This window comes from Onychomys torridus, chromosome 20 (assembly GCF_903995425.1).
Source record: "Onychomys torridus chromosome 20, mOncTor1.1, whole genome shotgun sequence".
Taxonomy (NCBI): domain Eukaryota; kingdom Metazoa; phylum Chordata; class Mammalia; order Rodentia; family Cricetidae; genus Onychomys; species Onychomys torridus.
This window is the reverse complement of record NC_050462.1, coordinates 46,881,240-46,907,057: the sequence shown is the minus strand read 5'-3', so window position 1 is coordinate 46,907,057 and position 25,818 is coordinate 46,881,240. Positions and strand designations below refer to the sequence as shown.

Genomic DNA, 25,818 nt, shown 5'->3' with positions numbered 1-25,818 from the left:
CGACATTAATACTTGCGGTCTCCATGGTCAAACCACACATGGTCAAGGTGAGGCCTGTCTGGGAGGACTCGGGGTGCTTTGTTCCTTAGCAGTCTCATATTCAAGGGTTGTTTTGGCCTTTCCTGTAATCACTTGATTTCTATGTGTTAAATATTTACCTAATATAACATTAAAGGAAAGGAAAATTTTGGGTGGTGGCGCTGAGCCAACCCAGCGTCACCCGTACTATGCAAGTAGTTCCATGAAGCTAAGCCCTCTGAGCTAGTGGTTCTCAGCCTTCGTAAGGCTGCGACCCTTTAATACAGTTCCCCATGTTGTGGTGACCCCCAACCATAGAACTGTTTTTGTTGTTACTTTGTGATTGTAATTTTGCTACTGTTATGAACTGTAAAGTAAATGCCTGTGTTCTGATGGTCTGGGCTGCCCGAGGCTGGGGCCCGCTTCCCCAGCTCCTTGACGCTTGCCCTCTTGCTTAACAATGGGAGTGAATGGCCAACCGAACCCTCTTCTAGGCTGTGTGCACTGACGGCAAGCTCTTCAACCACTTAGAGACTATTTGGAGATTCAGCCCTGGGATCCCTGCCTACCCTCGAACCTGCACTGTGGACTTCTCGGTGAGTCAGGTTTTGTGACAGAGCTTGGAGCAGGCATGAGGGTAAAACTAAACACTCAACACTTCAAGTCACTAAGTGTTCAGAGTAAGTCTCTACCAGATTTGCATGCTGCTCAGTTCTCAGTGTTCTTTAGTGATGTCTGGAAGGGATGAGAAGGCAGCACAGATCACCATCCTTACAATACTGACTGTCTCTTATGCATTTCCAGATTTCCTTTGAATTTCGTTCTCTGCTGCACTCCCAGTTGGCGACCATGTTTTTTGATGAGGTTGTCAAACAGAATGTTGCTGCCTTTGAGCGCCGGGCAGCCACTAAGTTTGGTCCAGAAACAGCCATCCCCCGCGAACTGATGTTCCACGAAGTGCATCAGACCTGAGAGGAAGGGCAGCTCTCTGGCCTCCACCCCTTCCCACCCAACTTTATTTATTCGGCTTGGCTCTTGCTCAGAGAGAGGTCTAAGTTTCACCTCGCGATCTTCCCAAACTGGGCTGCATGCTGGTGGACATGTGGGAAAGATAGCAGATATGGAAGTGAGATACACAGAAAGGGTCAGGAGCGTTCTGACAGCCTCATCTGCCCACAGCCGTTAGTTTCACGCTGAATAAAAACCAGGGCTGTGGTCTCTGGGCCAGGTCAAGCGAATATAGTAGTAACTTCCTTACAGAGGTACTGGCTGGCAGGTAACTTTTACCCTGCTAAGATTTCTCAGGAGAAAAGGCAACCTGCGTCAGCTCAGGAACATGTCACACTGTCTGACAGGTGGGAAGGGAGGACCTGCTTCACCATCGTGCCACAGAGCAGGAGGAGGAATTCCATCACAGTGTGGTCTATACTGTAGGGATGAACCTTTTTCTTCCACGCGGCCTGAGTTTTTATAAAACTTCAATAAATTGTGACAGTGTGAATTTGCCCCCTTTTTGGGTACTGTTTCTCGGGGTGGGGTGGGGGCATACCATGGTAAGCAGAGTAGATAAAGCCGTAGGTCCTTTTCCTGCGGAGTAAAGGTGTAGGACGGCCTCTTGGACACAGTATCCCTGCTAACTATAGTAGCACGCCCTGTGTGCCAGGACCTACTACCTATCTTCTTGCCTATTTATAGATTTTTTCAGAAGGTCAGCTGTAGCAGGAGTCTCAGGACAGATTCGTGTGTCTTAGACCCCCCCCCTCTATCTACTGTCCCCCAGGACCACCCCTTGTTCTGGGGGCCTCCTCAAGGGAAGTGATAAAGGAGACTCTAGCTACAGGCACCCTCTAGGGTCTAGGTTCGGATCCAGCAGTCCTCCTCCATCTGTCCTTGGTATGGTTCTTGTTCCTTTCACCCAGTGGGCTAGACCAGCTCCCGGATTAGTCAGGCAAGTACTTGTGAGGTCTCTGTCACAGTCTTTCCAAATCAGGAGGGATGGGGGTTAAAGGTAGAGGACTTCCTAACCTCTGTGGAGATCAGCTTTCCCCCTCAATGTCTAACTCGCCTAAAGAAAAAGGAATACACAGAATCACTTACCACCCACTATTTCAGACCTTCCTAACCACATCCCTCACCTCATAATGATTCTTTCAGGCCTTACGCAATAGCAAGCTCAAGCATTGTTAATAAAAACATTTATTATTTTTTATTTTATACAGAACAACCTGAAGTCTGCATCATGACTTAACAGTTACCCAGGGTTTACAGTGTGTCCATCTCAGCAGTGTGGTGCTGGGGCTTGGGTTCCACACAAACACAGGCAGGAGTTTTAGGGTAAGGAGGGGGCACATCAGGAGTGTATTTCAACCCTTTCTCAAAGAAAAGGCAGTAGAGCATTCTGAGTCACTGAAAATCTGTGCAAATGGGGCTGCTAAAATAAACACCATACTGTGAGCTCTTAAGGAATGAGCAAGAGAAAGACATCGATAAATAAAGGGACATGTCCTTGGCGCAGGGGATGAGAAGAAGGCTCACTGTTTTGAATTCCCTCAGACCTAGGTCCAACTAATATTCAAAGGGAACTATGCTCAATTGCAAGTCATGTTTTTGTTCAAAAAGAAAGCTAGAACCCCTGGGACCAGACCATGAAAAGGCTGGTCATTCCTAAGCCCTTGTTCTGTGTGCCAGAGCATATTAACAGGAAAAAAACAAGGTCAGAAGAGAGTGGCTTACGTTCCATGGAAGTAAAAGGCCTAGTTCACATTAAGTACTGATAAAGCCAAATGACTGGGAAGACCACAGATCAAGACCTGCTAAGAGGACCCTAGCAGAGGCTAGGACAGGGAGACCCAGAGCATCCTCAGCTGAGGCACAGCAGGTGTAGGAAGCCTGGAAGGAAACAGAACACTCCCAGACTTTAACGTTAATGGTATAATTTAAAAAGAGAAATAGAATCAAATGTTGGGTACCAGTTACAATAAATACCATGCCATTTATGGTCACCTGACCATAGCATAAAAAGTTGCCAAAGTGTTACCCGCTAACCAATAGTCTTGTTGCTAGGAGGCTGCTTGCATACACAGGAAAAGGCCCAAGCATCTGACACAGCTAAAACCCAACGTGATTCCTATGGTCACAAAGGACCCTGGCCCTGGCCTCAATGGTTCAGAGGGCTGGTGGAGTAGACGCAAAGGCTTTACAGGGTGACTGCAGCTTTGCTATGGCCTGCTTTGACAAGAGGAGCCAGACTCTCTAGAGATGGTGGGTAGCCAGATCTCACCCTGACCACATGCATTAGTCCTGGTCACCCTACAGTTGCTGGACAACTCATACCAGGTAGGGAAGTGAGCTGGTGAGGGAAGGAGGGATCGCTTTTCAACTTTTAACTCTTAATTTATATTTTAACTTCAAATATATTTTCAGTGCCTCAGATACAGTTTCATTTTAAGTCTTACAGGCCCCTGAAACAAAACAAAATTATATTTTATTTGTAAGCGTCCGCATTTTCTAATCAGTTCCCCAACCTCCCATTTTACCCTGACTTAGAGTCCACGAGCTTCATGAGACCATCCGTGCTCATGGACTTGGGCCTTTCTAGAGGTAAGCCTAGGGCTCTGCTCCAGATGAGCTGTGCCAGCACACCCAGCGCCCTCGACACTCCGAACAGGACTGTGTAGTAATTCATCTCCGTCATGCCATAGTACTGTTAAGGCAGAAGAGAAGAAAAGCCTTTATTACTCCATGGCAACAAGAACCTTGTAGACTTCATTTCCCCCTTTATCCAGTCTTGGCCCACTCAGCCTTAGACAGAAGTACAGCAACCGTAATCTGGTCCCTATCAAAGGCTCCGTGAGGGAGGCGGAAAGACTCCTTACTCTAGCAGAGCTGGTGTTGTAGACCTGAAATTCTCTCTACTTAAGAGGCTGAGGCAAGAGATCAAAAGCTTAAGGTCAGAGGCCAAGAACAGCTTGGTTTGTAGACTGCCTTTCAAGACTGAGGATCTGAGTTCAGATTCCCAGTATGCACATGTAAGCTGGGGTGTAGTGGCCTGTGCCTGAAGTCCTGGAAGCAGGAGGACCCTTGAGCTTGTTACTGATGAGTGGAATCAATGAACTCCAGCTTCAATAAGAGACCCTGTCTCCAAAAGTAAGATAGAAAGCAACAAGAAGACACCTGACATCACCTCTGGCACCCACAGGCACATACATATGGCAGCACACACAGACACACATACATACCACCAATTAACTAGGAAAAGTGCCAGGCCTGGTGGTGCACATATATCTTCATTCAAAGAACTTGGGAGGCAGAGGCAGTGGATCTGAGTTCAAGGCCAAGCTGATCTACATGGAATTCCAAGCCACTCAAGACTACTGAGTAAGATCTCTCAATAAAGGGTCACGCATAAGGCTTTGGGTTCCATGCCCTTGTTCTTGTTAGGGGTGATTTTGTGCACGGCAAAGAACGAAACAGCAGAACAAGTGAGCGGGAAGTAGGAGAGAAAGAACTCACCTGGAGCAGTACCCCACTGTGAGCATCTACGTTGGGCCAAGGGTTCTTGGCCTTCCCTTGCTCTAAGAGGATATTGGGCACAATCTTGTAGAGCTGAGCAACCAGCTTAAACATGGGGTCATTAGGCAGATGTTTCAGAGCAAACTCTCTCTGACAGGAATATCGGGGGTCAGTCTTCCTTAGTACTGCATGACCATATCCTGGGACAACCTGTAAAGGGTGGAAAAAAATTACAGAATTGGCATATTCAGGAACAGGATCCTCAGGGTAATTTGGTCCTGGTGGCTCAAATTCAGCCTGGGTAATTCAGTGAAACCGTCTCCAAAAAAAAAAAAAAAAAAAAAAAGGCAAGGGCCGGGAACACAGTTCAGCGGCAGAGCACTTGCCTGGCAGGAGATGCTAGGTTCAAGCCCAAGCACACATAAAAAAGAAACTTAAATCCACAAGGGAAACAATAGAAAAGGCAGGTTTTATTCTTTTACTTATTTTTTCCCCTTGAGACAAGGTCTCAATGGCCTGGAATTTTCTTTCAAATGGCAGCGTCTGGGTCTCAGTCTCTTATCCTGATTGCTTACCCGTCCTGAATTGAGCGTATTCCAGATGTAGTCTCGTAACTTCTCGTCTGACACATCTTTGCCAACTTCCTTCTGTAGCTGTGTTAGCCAGACGAGCACTTCCTGTATATTAGGTTGGGGAAGAGGAGCATCAATGTACACGCCAAGGAAAGAACGTCAAGATAAAGGACAGAGCATGTGGGTGAAAACAGAACTGGGAAAGCCTAGCCTTACCTGGTTTGCTAGTCCATGTAGAGGCCCTGCCAGCCCATTCATGGCTGCTGCAAAGGCTAGGTAAGGATCTGAAAGGGCACTGCCCACCAGGTGGCTTGTGTGGGCACTTACATTACCACCCTCATGGTCACTGTGGGGATATAAGGCAGAGTTGGAGAAAGAAAAGGCTGATTATGAAGCACAGACACTGCTTTTCTTCTGTCACATCTTGGCCTCATGGGCTCCCAATACCCTGGAGCCTGTCAGCTGGTACCTACTCTCTCCCATGCCCACTCTTCCCCCTATACTCCACTGTTAGGATCAAGGACAGAACTCAAAGCATGCATTAGGCAAATACTCTCCCTGAGCTACAATTCCCAGCTACCCCCTATCTGAATGATGATGATCAGAAGAGGGAGCTTCTGGAAAGCTGATGGACTGCCTCATGTGAGCAGCTCATCTTTTCCCCAATCACAAGCCTTTAGCTTTTCTTCCTTACTTCTTGCCTAGTTTCTTTCAATCCCTGCTACAGACCCTCTCGTCCAGATAATAATGTTAAGGAGCATTTTAACGTACCCTACCCCCCCTGCTGGACATGGTGGCACACGCCCTTAATCCTGGCACTCGTGAGGATCTTTATGAGTTTGAGGCCAGCCTGATCTACATAGTGAGGACAGAACAGCCAGGGCTATGTAGAAAGATCCTGTCTCAAAAAAACCAAAAAAACCCAAAACCTAAAAAACAAACCAAAACAGAGTTTCTCATCAATCCGGGCACTTGAGGGGTACAATTACAAAATCTAGCTCACCTATGGATGGTGAGGTACAAACGCATAAGCTCAGTAAACTGTGCATCAGTATAGCCTAACATGTTGGTAAAATTGTGGGACCAGTCCAGCTTAGAGTCGATGGCCCCAATGCTGCTGCCTTCCCGGTAAAGGTTCCGGTAGATCTTTGCTGCAACACAAGGCAGCTTTGCAATCAGGTCCATGCAGTCCTCATAAATCAACTGAAGAAAAGATGGAGGGAAAAAAAGGAATTACCTGTAAAGCATTATTAGGCTGCAATACTGTTGGTGTATCTGGGTTGATAGCTATATGCTGGGTAGTTATAAAGTCTATTAAGGAATAGAATAACAATAATCATATACTGAGTAAACTACTACAACCCAGGTTTCTAATACTGTTTTCTTCCTCCTGAAGATATAACAACCACCTCATAGATAAGGAACTGAGGTTCCTAGGACTCAGTTAAGGATTTAAGTAAAATTTGAACCCTGATGTGCTGCATTGTGATGTTCTCAGGAAAGTGTAAATTTACACTAAATTAATGTGCTAATATATCATCTTTACACCTTTAACTTTTAAAAGTTGTATTTATTATTATTGTATGTGTACAAGATGCATGTAAGGGGGCAGGGGTTCCACATGCCACAGCACACAGTGAGGTTAGAGGATGAGCCTGTGAAGCTCCTTCTTTCCTACCACCTTCATGTGGGTGCTGGGATCAGATTTTGGGGTTGTGCAAGTGCCTTTACCTGCTGAACCATCTCACTGGCCCATTTTCTAAAATTAATTCTTTATTTCTGTATTCCAAAGTTTAATTCTATATTTTATCTTCCAGTGAAAATTTATTATATATGTTAAGAGTCAAACAGTGCTGACCAATTATTGGATAGCAAAAGCGTCAAGGTTTTAGATAAGTATTTTGCTAGATATATTATGCAAGGATTTGACACATGTAGACTTTGAAAGGAAACTTGTGCAGCATGTAGGAGACCTGAGTTTGATACCTGGCATTTGCCTAAAAGTTTATGGAAACATGGGGCTGGAGAGACGGTTCTGCAGCTAAGAACACTTGTTCTTGCAGAGATTCAGGTTCAGTTCCCAGCACCCAACGTGGCAGCTAAGGATGATCTGTAACGCCAGTTTCAGAGGATCAAATGCCCTCTTCTGGCCTCCACATACACTACATGCATGTGGTGCATAGACACACTTGCAGACAAAACACCCGTAATATGTAAAAAATAAATCTTGAAAAATATACCCCAAGAAGAGTGCACTACCTGGTTATTGAAAACACACGCACAAGTAGCATCATACAGCCTGAGCAGGTTATATTCACCTATTTAGGAACACCCAAATGGGATCCTCTTAAATCTAGCTACATAATTTGTACTTCGTGGTATGTGTGGGACTGGAAAAGGATGGTATAGTGTGTGCTGTGTCCTGTGCTACACACTGGACCACACACACCAACAACAGGATTTCAACTAGTGAGGTCACTTCATTTTCAGAAAAAAAAAATTGTTTCAGGATCTTATAAGCAGGGTGTCAGTCCCTCTTCTCTCCCAACAGTATCTTGGGTGGTCGAACCCAGAGTGTGACTGGCCTCAGTCCTCCTAGACTACTGTGATTAGCTATAATTCACCCAAATTCTAAGGCGTCATAAAAATCCTCCTTATTTGGGGCTGGTGAGATGGCTCACTGGACAATGGCACCTGACAAACTGAGTTTGATCCCTGGTACCCACACTGTATGAGGAGAAAGCAGGCTCCTGTGAGTGGTCTTCTGACCTTCACATGCTGTGTGAGTGCACAAACAACATATAACAAATAAGATGAGAGGAAAAAAACACACAGGAAAAGAAACAATGCTCTATTTTCTTTATAACTTTAACAAGTCTACCATCTTACAGTGAATTTTTGTTTTAGTGTTGGGGACTAACTCAGGGTCACAGTTTGTGATGTGGGTTCCTGGAGTAACTTGGAAGTTCTCTGAACCCCATCACAGCCCAGTCATCCCGCTCAGATTTCCTACCTCCCAGTACTTGGTTCGGTTGATCCCCTCTGCATATGCCCGGGCAAAGTTACTCTCACTGTTGAGGGCTGTGATGGCAGCACTGAGCTGAGACATGGGGTGCAGGTTAGTCGGAAAGTTGTCCAGCATGGTGACCACATGAGAAGGCAGGGCTGCCCTCTTTGCCCATTCTTGTGAGAGCCAAGATACCTGTGAAAAAGGAGATCCCCCAGACCCCGTCAGACCCTGCTGATGCCTTCTCAAAGCACACTATAAACTCTAGCTCAGGGCAGGCAAGGACAGGGAATGGGAAGGGCCAATGTTGACCATACCTGTCCCTCTGTTGGCATCTTCCCAGTTACCAGCAGCCAGAATAAGCCCTCAGGTAGGGGCTCCTCCCCACCCTCAGCCTTGGGCAGCAGTTTCTGGCATTCAGGGATACTGTAGCCTCGGAAGCGGATGCCCTTGAGGAAGAAGAACGAGAATCACGGCCAAACCACCAATCCGCCTGTCCTAATACAGGCGGCCTAACCACATCAGACATTTTAGTGGTCCCCAGGGATGCAAGAGAACTGACCCCCAGGTTGTCCTCTGACCCCGACACTTACAATGTGCACTTGTACCTCGGCACACACCAACATGCACACACAGAGTGAAAGTATTTATTAGAAATCTTATCTATGTGCACTAAACCAAAACAAAACAGAAAAAGCCAGGCACGGTGACACACACCTGTAATCCCAGCACTCTGGAGGTGGAGGCAGGTGGATCTCTGAGTTCAAGGCCAGCCTAGGCTATAGACTCAGTTCCAGGACAGCCAAGGCTACACAGAGAAACCCTGTCTTGAACCTCCTCCCAAAAAAAAAACCACAACAAAAAAACCCAAACACACACACACAAAAAGAAAAAACAATTTCTTATAAATATCTACTTAAAAAAAAAAAAAAAATCTGCTGGGCGTGGTGGCGCACGCCTGTAATCCCAGCACTCGGAAGGCAGAGCCAGGCAGATCTCTGTGAGTTCGAGGCCAGCCTGGTCTACAGAGCGAGATCCAGGACAGGCACCAAAACTACACAGAGAAACCACCCCCACCAAAATCTTTTTTTTTTTTTATATAGAGTATGTCTATGTAGTCCTGTCACGCACTGTGAAGGCCAGGGTGGCCTTGAACTCACAGAGATCCACCAGCCTCTGCCTCCTGAGTGCTGGGATTAAAGATGTAGGCCACCATATCTGGATATGTTTATTTTTATTTTTTTTTTTAGATTTTATTTATATTTATTATGTTTATTATTTTTAATTGTGTGTGCACATGAGTGTGTGGGTGTAGTATGTCTTAATTGCTAAGCCACCTTTCTAGCCCCATATATGTTTTTTTTCTTCAGTTAAAAGGGGGGGGGCACATGCCATGAGTTCAAGGCCAATGTGATATATACCATAAGTTCCAGGCCAGCCAAGGGGACACAGTGAGACTTACTTCAAAAAAACCACAAAAACCCTCATACTTTCAAATATTAATTCTTCAAATATCTACTTCCGCACTCGGGTGCTCTAAGGAGAGAAGTTCTTTAGCTGTCTGCACTGTTCTGTTAGTGCCAAGCTGGTCTGCATGCTCAGAGCCCACTGGTAGCTCTGCGATGGCGGCGTCTTACCTCTTCAGGGTCAAGAACGGATGTCTCATACACAAGTCCTTTCATGCCCCTCATGCCCCCGTACATCTGAAGGAGAGAAGTGGTGACCAATCAGAGGGCTCAGACCGTGGGGCTCAGAGAAGACGCTTACTTTCTTACCTGCAAGATATACTCAGGGGCAGTTTCTGGGGACTGATTTCTAGAACTAAGCCAGCGTGTTACCAAGGTCTGCTAGTGCAGGGAACGGACGCTTGTACCATGTCACTACTGTTTCTTTAATGTACCGGTCTTTGCTTCCTTTTCTTAACTGCGTTTTATTTGTTCTCCTGACCCGTTCGTAACCCTCCACATTCTGTGCACTGAGTTAAATGGAATTAGATCTATTATGGCAAAGGGAAGGAGGCAATGACTAAAAATTGTTAGCTGAGTTGCTCAAACTCCTATGGCTGAGGAAGTTATCCTAAGGCTGTACCAGAGGATTTCCTGGGGCTACAGTTTAACCGGATGGTTGCCACAACAATCAAAAGACAGTCCAGCCTAGCTAAAGAGTGGGAACAAAACCAGAAACTACATGTATCTTTGTCATAGGTGAATAACATTAGGCTTAATTATTAAATTTGCAGAAAAGAACTATTCTCTAATGAATACCTTAAATCCCAACATTTCATTGTATTGAACAGAATACTTTTGAACCACCAGTAAAGAAAATGGTAACTTTGTGGCATATATTACAGGGCTACTTTTCCCATCTAAGACACCATAGGCCTTACCATGTCCACAGTGATTTGGCCCACCACTGTCTTCCCATGTTGCTGTCTGAAGGCTTTAATTCTGGCCTGCTCCTTAGGTATCAGATTGCTCAGTACATCTTTCAAATTCTAGAAAGAGAAATAGAAGGGTTAAGTGATAGAAAAACATAGAGGGCTTCCTTCTGTAAAGAAGGTATGTGAAAACTGCCTGTTATCATTTCTCTGCCTGCCAGGAATAGGGAGGAGGGACTGCAGAACTTCATTTGCAGAGATGAAAATGTCCTGGATATGGACAGTGATGTTCACTTAATTAATGATTCCAAAGTCAGGAATGGTGGGGGCATGCCTATAATCCTAGTACAAGAGGCTACCCCGTCTCAGGAATTTAATAAAAGGACGATAGAAGACCCTGCATTAGGAATTACAAACAAACAAACAAGCCTTAGCAGTAAATCTGATTTCGTTTAGGAGTTATGAGTATGTCTGCTGGTAAAATGCTTGTCTAGCATGTGTGAAGCCCTGGGTTTAATGCTCAGCATTACAAAAAAATAAAGAGTAGAGGGACCATTTTCTATTTCCACATTACTACTCCACTCAATAAATTATTTCTCAAGGGGCTGAAGAGATGGCTCAGTGGTTAAGAGCAGTGGCTGCTCTTCCAGGACCAGGGTTCAATTCCCAGCACCCACATGGCAGCTCACACCTGCCTGTAACTCCATTTCCAGGGGATCCAACACCTTCACACACACATCCATGCAGGCAAAACACAAATACATATAAAATTGAAAAAATATTTCTGAAAACAGTATTAATAATAATCATAACAATAACAACTATTGGCTAATTCCAACAGACTTAAGACAGCAAGGCAAGTAGTTGCTGACACTGGATCCTGAGTCAGACTGCTGGATTCTGTACTCCTTGTCAGATCTTACCGTGGAAGTACTGGTGTGCCGGACAGCAAAAATAAGGCAGGATGAATTCTGCAAAAGAGAAGACAAAATCCTTATCAACACCCTTCCCTCCTTTGCATCAAGGAGTTGCAGTGACTCGTCTGTCCATTTTTACCTTTTAGGACTGTTTAGCATCAAGTTTTACCAGCCTGCTGCTCATGTCCACAGTATCACTAGTATTCCTTTAAGAGTTTCTCATGCTGGGCGGTAAACACCTGTAATCCCAGCACCCGGGAGGCAGAGCCAGGCGGATCGCTGTGAATTCGAGGCCAGTCTGGTCTACAGAGCAAGATCCAGGACAGGCACTACGTGGAGAAACTGTCTTGAAAAACCAAAACCAAAACCAAAACAAAAAGTTTCTCTCATACACCTGGGTTCCTGGACAACATAGTTGTTATATAGAGCATCCAGATTTAATTGTCAATATTTGTGAGTGGCTGCCCAGAAAACTGGCCATTACTGCTGCTGCTAAGATATCTCCATCACCTAGTCTTCTTTCCAGAGAATCAGAAAGGAGTAAGCAGATGCGTTTACAAAGATGCTAATCACAAGTGGTGCAAACTTCAAGCACGCTGTCTTGCCCCTGAAAAGAGGAGGAGTAGGTAAGGACTGTCTCACCTGATCGTTCCTTGCACACGTACTATCTACAAAGAAGCAACTAACCAACAAGTACTTAAGACCAGGGATGGAAGAAGAGCCAGAGGGATGACTCAGTGGTTGTAATCGCAGCACCCAAACGGCAGTTCACAACCACCCCATAACTCCAGGTCCGGGGAATCCAATGCCTACTTCTAGCCCCTGAAGGTTCCAGGCATGCAAGCGATGCTTGGGTATACATGCAAACATATATATACATGCCCATACATATAAAATTAAAAATTACAAGAAAAAGGAAAGTCAAAGAAATGAGAGGATTTAAAGGTAGTAAGTCACCCTGGACGCTATGTGTGACATCTGTTTTAGGTGTCAGCTTGAGAGTATTAGTCCCAGCACTCAGGAGGCAGAGCCAGGAGGATCGCTGTGAGTTAGAGGCCAGCCTGATCAACAGAGTGAGATCCAGGAAAGGCAAAGCTACACAGAGAAACCCTGTCCGGAAAAACCAAAAAACAAACAAACCAACCCTCAGAGTGAAGGTGTTTCCAGAAGTAATCTCTTCTGAATGTGAGTATGAGTGCACTAAGTTGAAAGACACACCCTCAACACGAGTATGAACTTCATCAGCAGGGGCTCTGAACATACAGAAAAGTTAACCAGTCTCCTGTCTCTCCCAGCTAGGAAATACTTTTCTCCAGTCACAGACAGCAGACCTCTGCCTTTGAACACCACTACTGAAGGGATACTAGCTAGCATTTCTCAGGTACTCAGGCTATGGACTTGAACTCAAACACACTACCACTCTTCCAGGGGTCTTACTTGCTTCTATAACGGTTACCATGCACACATATACGGACACACAAACACATTTTTATTTCTTCCTTTTTGGACAAGGTATCTTTATGTAGCTCTGGCTGGCCTTGAGATTAGCTTGCCTTTCCCTCCCAAGTTCTGGGTTATAAAGGCTTGTGCCACCACACTGCTGGCATTTTCTTTTATTTTGTTTTGTTCTGAGACAGGGTTTCTCTGTGTAGCTTCGGTGCCTGTCCTGGATTCTGCTCCATAGCCCAGGCTGGCCTCAAACTCAAGAGATCCTCCGGATGCCTCTGCCTCCCAAGTGCTGGAATCAAAGGCGTGCACCACTGCAGCCACCCACCCAGCTCACTGCTGGCATCTTTATACATTATCTATGTACACTGTACACAGTAATCTTACTGACTCTCTAAACCTTGACTAACAAATTATTCAAAACGATAAAGGAAAATTTCAAATTAGAACAACTTTACTTACAAAGAACACAGAATCAATACTCGATGTGGCGGTACGTACCTGTAATCCCAGCACTTGGGACACAGAGGCATAGGATCACAGCTTCTAGGCTAGCCTAAGTCTACTGGAGACATGGCTGCTCTTCCAGAGGACCAGAGTTCCCAGCAGCCACACTGCAGCTCGAACCTGTCTATAACTCTAGTTCTAGGAAATCTAATGCCCTCTTCTGGCTCCCACAGGCATCAGGTACAGACGGTACACAGTCATACAGAAACCCTGTCTCAAAACACACACACACACACACACACACACACACACACACACACACACACAGCATTTGTTAAAACAAATAAACAAACAAAAACAAAAAAACCACAGGAGATCACTTCCTAAATATAACACCAGCAGCACAGACACTGAGCACAACAATTAATAAATGGGATCTCTTGAAACTGAAAAGCTTTTGTAGGGCAAAAGACACGGTCAAAAAGACAAAAAGACAGCCTACAGAATGGGAAAAGGTCTTCACCAACCCCACATCTGACAGAGGACTGATCTCTAAATTATATAAAGAACTCAAGAAACTAGACATCCAATATTGAACAATCCAATTAAACAATGGGCTGCAGAGCTAAACAAAGAATTCTCAAAAGAAGAATCACAAATGGCCGAAAGACACTTAAAGAAATGCTCAACATCCTTAGTCATCAGAGAAATGCAAATCAAAATGACTCTGAGATACCACGAGAAATGCAAATCAAAATGACTCTGAGATACCACCTTACACCTGTCAGAATGGCTGTGATCAAAAACACTAATGACAGTCAATGTTGGAGAGGATGTGGAGCAAAGGGAACACTACTCCACTGTTGGTGGGAGTGCAAACTTGTACAACCACTGTGAAAATCAGTATGTCGGTTTCTCTAGACCCAGCCATACCACTCTTGGGCATATACCCAAGGAATGCTCAACCATACCACAAAGATACATGCTCAACTATGTTCATAGCAGCACTATTTGTAATAACCAGAACCTAGAAACAACCTAGATGCCCGTCAACTGAAGAATGAATAAAGAGTATGGTACATATACACAGTGGAGTACTACTCAGCAGAGAAAAACAATGACAGCATGAGGTTTGCAGGCAAATGGATGGAACTAGAAAACATCATCCTGAGTGAGGTAACCCAACCCCAGAATGTACTCACTCCTAAGTGGATTCTAGATATAAAGCAAAGAACAATCAGACTGCAGCCCACAGAACCAGGGAGGCTATATAGCAGGAGGACCCTAGGATGACTGTGGCTTATAAGAAGTTTTGGTTTTGCCCAATCACCGGGCAAGCCTCAGTGAAACATTTCACTATTAGGATAGAATTTGTACTGTATCAAGCTGATAATAGAATAAATAAATAAATAAATAAAAACGAAAAAACAAACCCCAGAGAAGCCCTAAATACAGGTCTGCCATTTTCATTTTCATCTGTTACCTTGGCTATGACACAAGGCTCACTCAAATCTCTAAAATGGTACTAAAAAGCCAAGTTTAGGGTTGTGGGAGATGGCTCAGGGGGCAAGAGTGCTTACTGCAAGCATAAGAGCAAGCCCAAGTCTCCAGCACCCTCATAAAAGCCAGACATCAACACCACATTGTATTTTGTTAAGTCACTAGGCATTTTGTTGTCAAATAAATGTAACCTGTAAGTTCTTTCCAGAATGTTTTAACACATGTGTTACATGCATTTCTAGTCCATACCTAGTACCTAGTAAAAATATAGGCTGTTATAAAAACAGAAAGAAAAAGAGACAATAAAACAGGCAAGGTGGCTTGTACCTACAGCTCAGAAGTCACTCATATACACACGTTTTAAAGTATGCAGGACACTGATTTGTGCATAGGTAATACATTTAATACTTGTTTCTTAAAAGGTGCACTGGTCTGCCGGGCAGCGGTGGCACACACCTTTAATCCCAGCACACAGGAGGCAGAGCCAGGCGGATCTCTGAGTTCGAGGCCAGCCTGGTCTACAGAGCGAGTTCCAGGACAGGCACCAAAGCTACACAGAGAAACCCTGTCTTGAAAAAACAGAACAAAACAAAAAAACCACCAAACAAAACCCGCTGGTCTTGTATGGCAGGTGGGGATGTGCTTGTAACCCCGCACTGTAGAGGCTGGAGCAGGAAGACTCAAGCTCCAGGCTAGCCTGGGCTACAGAGTGAAACCATGGTTTTGAAAAAAGTAAAGAGTCAGGTGTCATGGATATAGACAGGCCTAGGAATTCAAAATCAGTCTCAGCTACATACCATATCCAGTCTGAGGCTACCTGAGCTCTGTGAGACCCTATCTCAAAAGAAGGGGAAAAGAAAGGAAGAAAAACAGAGAAATGTGTTGGCTATAACATGCCATCAAGTGTCAAACCTCTTGTATCACAAGAAGAATCAGTCAGACCCTAGGAAAGGGTGAATGGCTAATTTTCTTTAGCAATAAAACTGGAAATAAAACCTTCAACTTCGGGGGGGGGGGGGGGGGGGCTGGAGAGAGCTGGAGAGATGGCTCAGTGGTTAAGAGCACCGACTGCTCTTCCAGAGGACCTGAGTTCAATTCCCAGCACCCACATGGTGGCTCACAACCATCTGTGATGAGATCTGGTGCCCTCTTCTGGCCTGCAGTCATAATGCTGTATACATAATAAGTAAATAAATCTTAAACAAAAAACCCTTCAACTTCCTATTTTCTTGGGAGGGATGTCATTTTTACCTTTTTTGAGACAGGATCACCTATGGTACAGGTTGTTCCTGAACTCACTATGTAGCCAACCAAGGCTGGCCTCAAACTCCGGATCTTTCTGCTTTCTACCAGGATAATGGGATCACAGGTTTTTCTGAGACAGGGTTATTACACTACAACCAAAAGTATTCTGGAATTCTGTATACAATCACACTAACCTGGAACTCATGTCCAATACTCCTGCCTAAACTCCCAAAATCTCCACCGGCAGCACTAACAGCTCTAGATAGGAGGTAAGCCACAGATGCCTCCACTCAGCTACCCAGTGATTTCTACAGCAAGCTGCAGAATGGCCTTAGGCATTATGCTCAGATTGTGTTCACTGACCACTTTCGAATGTCTACCTCCCAGCTCCTCCCCAACCCTGGAGCTGTGACAGTAGGGATTCTGGCTCCTGGTTGCTTGCCACAAGTAGTCACCTCATTGAACAGCAGCTGTCAGGTGAGTCAGGCAGTTGCTTCACTCAATAGGTCAGTTCCTATTGAGAGCCAGAGAGCTGCTGCTAAAGCTTGGTGAATAATGGCTGACAGCCAGGATTCCCTACAGGGGAAAGTGGAAGTACCCGTAACCACTGACAGGCTTTTCAAACCTCACAGGCTGTTGTCTTGTACTTGCTCATTCTATTTATTTATTGAGTTGTTTTTTTTCCCCTCAAGACAGGGTTTCTCTGTGTAACAGCTCTGGCTGTCCTGGAACTCACTTTGTAGACCAGGCTGGCCTTGAATTCAAAGAGCTCTGCATTTTATTTATTTTTTGAGACAGGATCTCATGAAGCATAGGCTGGCTTTGAATCAATGCTCCCCGTGTTGATTCCTGAGAGCTGGAAATATAGGTGTGCTTGTTTTACACCTGAATGATTACATCTGGCTTGTTTAATGTCTGAGACAAGGTCTCACTATATAGCCCAAGCTGGCCTGGATCCTCCTGTCTTGGCCCCATGACAGCTGGGACTATAGGTACAAGGTACCTTGCCCAGTGAGTTTGCTATTATTGATGGAAGTACATTATGATTCTCAAAGGTGAGAACATAAAATCGCCTCTATCTGTAGGACAAGAGAAAAAGACCAATGAGTTATATGCAGGTAATGCTTCAAAAATCTTTTCTATAGTACTTAAGAATATTCCTGCTAATAAAACAGGGCAGCGGGCAGCGGTGGCACACACCTTTAATCCCAGCACTCAGGAGGCAGAGGCAGGCGGATCTTTGTGAGTTCCAGGCCAGCCTGGTCTACAGTGCGAGATCCAGGAAAGGCGCAAAGCTACAGAGAAACCCTGTCTCAAAAAACCAAAAAAACCCAAACCAAACAACAACAACAACAACCCCCCAAAACAAAACAAAACAAAAAAACCAAAACAGGACAGTGGGCAAATTGTCAGTATCAGTGAACTACTTCAGGACTATTTGGATAACCACTGAATATGGTTGTTATACTCTTACCTTATCATTTTACTACTACTACTAATTCCTATGAAGGGTTCTCTTTTACAGGGGAGAAGACAATTTTTCTTTGCTCTCCATCCTAGGCACATTATCCTACATTCCCAGGAATTCCAACATTAAAAACAAGAGAGAGAGAAGCCAGACAAATCTGGTCCATACAGATTTCCAAGACAGTCAGGGATACACAGACCATGTCTTAAACAAACAAACAAACAAACAAACAAACAAAAAGCTAGGTAGTGGTGGTAGAGGAGAGATGGCTCAGTGGTTAAGAAGGCCTGGGTTCAATTCTCAGCACCCACGTGGTGGCTCACAACTGTCAGGAACTCCAGTTCCAGGGATCCATTGCCGTCTTTTGGCCTCTTCAGGCACCAGGCATGTTCACAGTGCACAGACAAACATGCAGACAGAACACCTATACACACAAAACAAAACAAAGAAGCCTTGCGAGAAACCACCCTGATCTTAACAAGACACTATTGTCCACAGCAGATGACAAACTGAGACAGACACCAACACAATACCAGCAGATTCGCCCACAGCCAGCAGGAGAAATCTTGAGCTTCAGAGGCATTGAATGCAGAAAGAACTACTTGTACTAGGAAAAAACCAAAACTCGGGCTGGGTGGTGGTGGTGGTGGTGGTGATGGTGGTGGTGGTGGTGGTGGTGGTGGTGCTGCACGCCTTTAATCCCAGCACTCGGGAGGCAGAGGCAGGCGGATCTCTGGGAGTTCTATGCCAGCCTGGGCTACAAAAGAAAGTTCCGGGCTGGAGAGATGGCTCAGAGGTTAAGAGCACTGCTCTTCCAGAGGTCCTGAGTTCAATTCCCAGCACCCACATGGTGGCTCACAGCCATCTGTAATGAGATCTGGCACCCTCTTCTGTACGTAATAAATAGATAAAAATCTTAAAATTTTTTTTTAAAAAAAGTAACTAAATAACTAAAGCCAGAAGTGGAGGTACATGTCTTTAACTCACAGGAAGGTCTGAGGATTCAAGGCCAGCTTGATCTATACAGTGAATTCCAGATCAGCCAGGCACCCAGAATGAGAGTCTACCTAAAAAAAACAATGGAGCAGGAGAGATGGCACAGTGATTAAGAATGCCTTACCAGAGAGTTCAGGTCCTAACACCAATGCGGGACAGCTCACAATCTCCTGCAACTCTAGCTCTCGGGGGATGTGAAGCCACTGTTCTCACAAACATACTTGAAATGAAATAAACCAGGCAGAGAGCAGTGGGGCTCACCTTTAACCCTAGCATTGGAGAGGCAGATGGATCTCTGTGAGTTTGAGGATAGCCTGGTCCACACATCAAATTCTAGAACAGCCAGGGCTACATTGTGAGACTCTGTTTCAAAAATAAATAAAAACACCTGTCTCCTTAGCATTTCAATCTCAAAAATAATTAAGGCATGCATGCAGGCATGGTGGTACACATTTATAATCTTAGCCCCTGGGAGGCAGAAGGAGCCTGCCTGATCCTTCAGGAATTTAAAGCCTGCCTCAGTTACATGGGACCCTGTCTCAGAGGAACTCCAAAGGAAATAAAAAATTGGTCTAGGACAAAGAATCCTCTCTTTCCAGAACCAGGTCAGAGAACCAAAGCCATTGAAAGCCTGTGTTTCACAATTGCTCATGCTGGACGTCAGCCTGCATTTGGTCAGGCCAGTTACAGCCCAGCAGAGTAGCCCAGCTCTCATACGCTGACCCCTTAATGCCAACAGAATTCTCCTAATAATTCAACCTGTCATTTTCCTTTAAAAAAAATTTTTTTTTGAGACAGGGTTTCTCTGTGTAGTTTTGGTGCCTGTCCTAGATCTTGCTCTGTAGCCCAGACTGGCTTCAAACTCACAGAGATCTGCCTGCCTCTGCCTCCCGAGTGCTGGGACTAAAGGTGTACACCACCACCACCCAGCCTTAAAATTTTTTTCAATTGCAGTATTATTATTTAAGTGCTTGAGTGACACAGACAGAAACACACACACACACACACACACACACACACACACACACACACACACACCATGGCTTTGGTGTGGAAGACAGAGAACTAATTACAGAATCGGTTCTCTTTCCAACATGTGGGCCTGGAGTGATTATACGGCTTGGTGGCCAAGTGCCTTTTCCTACTTGTTTTTGTTTCAGCAGAAACCCACACTGTTTCTAAGTTTGCTTATCTTATTAAGTACTTTTTAAACTGTGTGTGTGAAACAGGATGTCACTTTATAGCTTTGGCTGGCCCAAACTCACAGAGCTCCGTCTCTGCCTCCAGGTTAAGGAAATGGCCAACATGCCTAGCTTATAAAATTTATTTTTAAAGATTCCTTTTAATTTGTGTGTCTGAGTATGCCATGTGTGTGCAGGTGCCCAAGAAGGCCAGAGAGGGTGTAGGATCCCCTGGAGCTGGAGGGAAAGGCAATTATAAAGCCACCAATGTGGGTGCTGGGAACCAAACTCAGGTCTTCTACAGGAAGTCTGATGATAGGAGTCTGTGAAGGAGAAAGAATTCAGCTCACACCAACTGTCCTGACATCCACAAGTACTGTGTGACACGCACCCAGACACAAATCATTACATATACTGTCAATGTAATGACTTGTCACCTCAACACTTTCTTGGAAATACTAAATGATTTCCTCACTTCTGCTAGATTTTTTTTTTTTTTAACAAGCTTTAGCTCTAGGTTTTACAAGAATCCTTCCCTAAATCATATGAAAAAAATAAAACTGGGTGTGGTGGGTCACGCCTATAATCCCAGCTTCATAAATCATCAGTCCAAAAGCTATAAACTGTCAGATTCCATCCCACTGCTTCGGATCACAATCTGATCAAGCACCCAGGTTACAATGCCAAGAAAGTCTGGACAGCTGAGAAGAATGGACAGGTGCTAAGCAGACACAAGCTTCCAATCTCACACCCTATTTTTCCCCAAAAGCACTGACATAAGGCACAAGAACTCACTGTATGGCTTTAGCTGAGATCAGATTCTAAGAACCAGAATGCCATCAATCCTCAAGGTCATTAACCACACTTCTGTCCTGACTACCTGTCTATGCCTATGACTTCATACTCACCTGCTCCCAATCTAAAGCCCAGTATGAACAGACAGACTTAGCCCACAAGGTAAAGCTCCATTTGATCAAGGAAGGTAACTACACAGAGATCAGAGCCTTGCCTTCAAAAGTGCTGGGTGTTAGGCCTATTTCATGGGAGAAAAATTATTGTTTTGTTGAAGTTAATTTCTGACGAATGCTTATAGAGAATGGGTAGTGAAGGCATGCTGTAAGTCACTGTTAATGTAAAACTGCACCGATCTTTTCAAAGTTCTAAACATCCTAACCTAGAGAAGCAATTCTCACTGATACAAAACTCCCTTCGGGATGGGTGGATGGTGGTGCAAGCCTGTAACTCCAGGCTTAATGGGATAGACTTAATGGGGGTCCAGAAAGAGGTCTTGCCAGGCGGTGGTGGAGCACGCCTTAATCCCAGCATTCAGGAGACAGAGGCAGGTGGATCTCTGTGAATTCAAGGCCAGTCTGGAACTATAGCATGAGTTTCAGAACAGCTAGGGCTACAGAGAAACCCTGTCTCAAAAAACAAAACACAACAAAAAGAGAGGGGGGGGGGGGAGAGAGAGAATGAGAGAGAGAGACAGTGAGAGTGTGAGTGAGTTAGTTCTTGGCCAGACTGGGCTACATGATGATATTGTCTTAAAAGAAAACAATGTTCCTTGTAGATAGGGCTGATTAAGCACGTTGACTTCAAAAGCCTAAAGGTGACCCAATGGTCCTATTCCAATTCCTAGCCTAACTACAAACCCAATCACCTATGAAAACACCAGGACCAAACCAGCTCAAGTATGGATAGGCATAAATTACAACCTCCTGGCCAAGATCTACTTATTTATCTATAGGTCTTGATAGATTTTTTTTTGGGGGGGAGGGGGTAAAAAAATTTTTTTTCCTTTCTTTTCCTTTTTTTAAAAAAATAAATCCTGGCGTGATCAGACACCGGATGGCCTAGGAATTGAACCCTGGTCCTCTGGAACATTAGTCAGTGCTCTTAACTGCTGAGCCACCTCTCTCCTCTCAATTTCTTGGTTTTTCTTTTGCCAGTCTCATTATGTGGTCCCCGACTGGCCTGAAACTTTTGGATAGGCGACCTTCCCACCTTCCACCTCTCAGCTTCTTTAGCTGCATTAATGAGGAAATCCCAGAACACACACTCTCTCTCTGGAGGTTATAAAGCTTGCATCTTGCACATTCACTATCACTGAGTTATTATCTCCTTATTTTTGGGTTTCGAGACAGGGTTTCTCTGTGTAGCTCCTGGAACTCGCTCTGTAGCCCAGGCTGGCCTCAATCTCATAGATCTGCCTGTCTCTGCCTCCCGAGTGCTGGGACTAAAGGCGCACACCACCACTGCCCCGCTTACTTTCTTAGTAAAGCCTCTTTTAATACTAAGAAGTAAAGATTTATTACCAATAGCTAATCAAACTGGAGGCTAATTCAGAAAGCTCAGGCAGATAAGAACGAAGATGATAATGAAAGGATCCTCAGAATTGCAGTCACACTGGGAACTCTCAAAATTCCACTCCTTAATTTTGTTGGGCTGTGAGTTTTTTCTGTTGTGTGTTTGTTTCAATGTTCTTTCTCTATGTGTGTCTGTGTGCACACACACATGTCGTGTGTCAAAGAGTGACGTTAGGTGTCTTCCTCTACTGGCCTTCACCTTATTAATATTTTTAATGGTCTCTCATTCAAACCCATTTCTGCTAGATTGACTGGCAATCTAGACCCGGAGTTCCCATCTGTCTCCACGCTCCCCCACCCCCAGCACTGAGGGTTACAGGCACATGTAACCAAACATGGGATTTAGGTGGAGGTAATATTCTTTTACACTGTGATGCGTGATTGATTTAATAAAAAGCTAAACAGCCAATAGCTAGGCAGGGACTAGCAGGGACTTCTGGACAGAGAGTTCTGGGAAGAAGGAGGAGGAAGCAAGATGGGCAGTACAGAGTAAAGGTAACTGAGCCACATAAAAGAATGTAGATTAGAAGATATGGCTTAATTTAAGCTATAAGAGCTAGTGGGACAAGCCTAAGCTATAGGCCAAACTTTTATAATAAATAATAAGCCTATGTCCTTTTTTTTGTGAGCTGACAGCCCACAAGAAGTCTGTCTACGAGGTAAGGATAGGAACTCAGGTCCTTATGCTTGCACAGCAGAGCATTTACCCTTGGAGTTCACTTAATGAACTTCCTGTGTGCAGCCCAGGTTGACCTTGAATTTGTAATGATCCTCCTGCCTAAGCTCCTAGTGTTTATTTTACAGTTGAGAGCCACCAAGCTCTGCTTCTGGGCTTTGCTGTTTACTTTTATTTATTTTTTATTTTTTTGAGACAGGGTTTCTCTGTGGAACAGTCCTGGCTGTCCTGCAGTTCACTCTGTAGATCAGGCTGGACTCCAACTCACACAGATCCACCTGCCTCTGCCTCCTAAGTGCTGGGATTAAAGGCATGTGCTACCACCAGCCAGCTCGGGCTTTGCTGATTTTAAGAGTAAACTTTACCCCTTTTCTGAATGTTGGCAGGGTATCATGTAGTTCAGGATGGCCTCAAACTCACTATGTAGCTCCTGTCTCCACTTCCCAATTGCTGGGATGACAGGTATTGCCATCATACTCAATGCAAGGCAAACTGAAATTCATGCATGCTAGGCAAGAACTTGTCGAAAAGACTTCTAATCTAAGGTTTCCGGGATCCGACAGCAGTCATCCCCAAAACATTCTGAGATTTCCTAGGACCTTAACTGGCAAGATAAACTCAAGGTAAATCCAAAGGCTTTTTCAAGTTCAGTTGTGTTAAGACTATCTGGTCTGGGTTAGCAGCTCTGAAATGATCTAATTATAGGTCCACTACTCTGCCAAAACACTGTCTAGAACTTGCTTCATTTCCCAAGAGGATTCCTTACCCAGTTCCCTGGCAGCAGGAGTAGGCAACAGCCAAGACAGACAAGTATCTACCAAATAAGCAGTCACTACCTTGTTTCTGGGTGCTCAGAAGAACCCCAAGATAAATGCTACAGGTTCTGTGGTACCTGACAACTATGAATTACACATGGCGAGTCAAAACCATTCTACGCCTTTTCCTTCCTCCAGGCACACTCAGCTTCAAGCTGTCTACTGAAGAGACAAACCTAAGTTCTCTACAGAAGCCAAGGTCATTTTGTGGGGCTGTCCCCACTTGAATTAGAGGGCTGAGATTCCCCCAGCACAGCTGGGTCTCTGTTTAAAGGGCCGAGTTATGCAGCGCCCATAGTAGCAGACAACCTGAAATTAGTTATCATTACTTGGACTTGAATTTCTGGATTCGAAAGGCAAAAATGTCCAACTTAAAGGGCCCCAGGGAATTAAGAGGAAGTACCTCCGGCTAGAGGGGACTTAAGACTAACAGCAAACCCCACACAACTTAGTAGTGGAATCGGTCATGTGACCTTGGTTGGCGCTACTCCTCGCGCCCGGCTTCATTTATTGGCCTGTAGCTTGGTGGCACAACCTTTCTGGTTCTTGCTGGAGTCCTGCGCGATACTCTATCAGCAGGTTTAACAGAAACGCCACACCCTACCCAAGCTCCTCCTATATACAGTAAGTGCAAGCGTCCCAAGGACAAAGCCGGGGGCTCTGCGGCTCCAGCAAAACTGACCCGGCCGGGTCACTCGCAGGCTTCAATTACAGCGTGAAAAAAAAAACAAACAGGTCCGGGCAGGGCTCGCCCTACAGAGCAGAGCCCCAAATTAGCCCCGGCTGCAGCTCGGGCCCAGTGACAAAAGTGGGCACCTTGGTCCACCCCCCGCCCCCGCGCCCCTGCAAACAATTCTCCCCTAAGTCCCGCGGCGCGCCACACCCCTGCTCGCCGGCCCTTCGGCCCGGGCCACGCGCCCCCTCCCCGTCCCTCCCCCGTCCCTCCCTCCAACAGTCGGGCCGGGCCGGGCCGCCGAGGACCGCAGGCGGCGCCGGCGGCGTGCACCCTGCAGACGGAAGGCAGGGCAGCGCCGCACATGGCCTAGGAGCGCCAGGAAGGGCTGGCGGGCGGCCAAGCGCCGGGCCCCTTTAAGGCGCGGAGGGAGCCCGGGCGCCCGAGGGCCTGCGGCCGCCTCGCCCCACCCCGCGACGACGCGCTTCCCTCCTCGTCGCCGCTCACCTTGGCTCCCACCAGCCGGGCTGCCGCAGTGAGGAGAGCCATGGCGGGCGCACGCCGGGGCCTGGCGGGGCGGGAACGGAGGGAGAGAGCCGCAGCTACCGCGGGAACGGCCGCCGCTGGAACAGAGACCGCGCCAACCGGCGGACAAGGTTGAAAGGAGGCGGCCGAGGGGACGGGTAGACGAACCGGCAGAGGCGCCCAGCCCAGGGTCCTCAGCGAGGCCCCGCCCACAGGCCGAAACCCGAGCCCGCCCCTCTCGGGGGAGTCACCTCGGACTCGGCCATTGGCCCGAGACGGAGGAGGGGCGGGCCTTGAGCCACCGACAGATGTTACGGCGGGGCGGATTGGGCCGTGCGGGTTAGGCTAATTAAGAGTGGGCGGAGAGGGGGCTGTAGGTGTCTTAGGATGTGCCTGAGAACTCAGTTAACTTCCTTCTTTGGCTTTTCCCTTTTGCCCTTAACGCGTTTCGGATTCTCCGGAGAATGCGAAAGGTAAAGCTCCAGCACGCGACTTTTGAAGGTCACAGCACACGGCAATTCATCCTTGCATCCCCCCACCCGCTTGGCATGCTCCCTTAAAGAATGTCTTTGGTTAATGACTTCAATGGCCGTGGAGGTGACATCATGTGGAGAGCAGGCTATGATGCCAAAGTTGGCTGCTTGATGAAGACCATTTGAGAACAGCAGAAATCCTGGTATTGTAGATACCGACCCCCCATCCCCCAGGTGGAGAAGAGCAAAAAACAGGAGCCTGAATATTTAGTGCTGTTTGTGAACTGTGTGGAATCTAAGTCTTACAAAGGCCCTCTTAATATGAAGGCGCCTGCATCTTTCAGTCTTTGGATGCCGGGCACTATTACTTTGTCACTCTTCCCACTACCCCATAGAGCCAGTCCACCTCACATTTACCACAGGCTGCAGATCTACCCTCCATCCAAGATCAGGCACCAGACACTCCCTGGTTTTGTCACATCATTCACGGTATTTCCAAAGGGCTCTAGGACACTTCTCCTACTTGGCTCTCTCTCTCTCTCTCTCTCTCAATCCTCTGCTCCTCCAGAAACCATTGCACTAAATGACACAAGAATTTAAAATG

General features: G+C 45.9%; 2 protein-coding genes across 2 annotated transcripts; one reads left to right on the top strand and one right to left on the bottom strand.

The window, feature by feature from the left end:
- The first annotated feature begins 14 nt into the window (after positions 1-14).
- Positions 15-1,523, top strand: Coq10a (coenzyme Q10A). Its single transcript, XM_036169702.1, has 3 exons — positions 15-47; positions 513-614; positions 823-1,523. Exons 1-3 carry the CDS (start codon positions 24-26, stop codon positions 988-990), a joined length of 294 nt encoding a protein of 97 aa, XP_036025595.1. The 5' UTR covers positions 15-23; the 3' UTR covers positions 991-1,523.
- Positions 1,524-2,196: 673 nt separating this feature from the next.
- Positions 2,197-25,039, bottom strand: Cs (citrate synthase). Its single transcript, XM_036169701.1, has 11 exons — positions 24,724-25,039; positions 11,410-11,457; positions 10,496-10,603; positions 9,747-9,812; positions 8,427-8,558; positions 8,116-8,304; positions 6,106-6,305; positions 5,319-5,448; positions 5,106-5,207; positions 4,531-4,740; positions 2,197-3,721 (listed from the first exon to the last, which is right to left on the bottom strand). Exons 1-11 carry the CDS (start codon positions 24,763-24,765, stop codon positions 3,551-3,553), a joined length of 1,398 nt encoding a protein of 465 aa, XP_036025594.1. The 5' UTR covers positions 24,766-25,039; the 3' UTR covers positions 2,197-3,550.
- Positions 25,040-25,818: the final 779 nt, after the last annotated feature.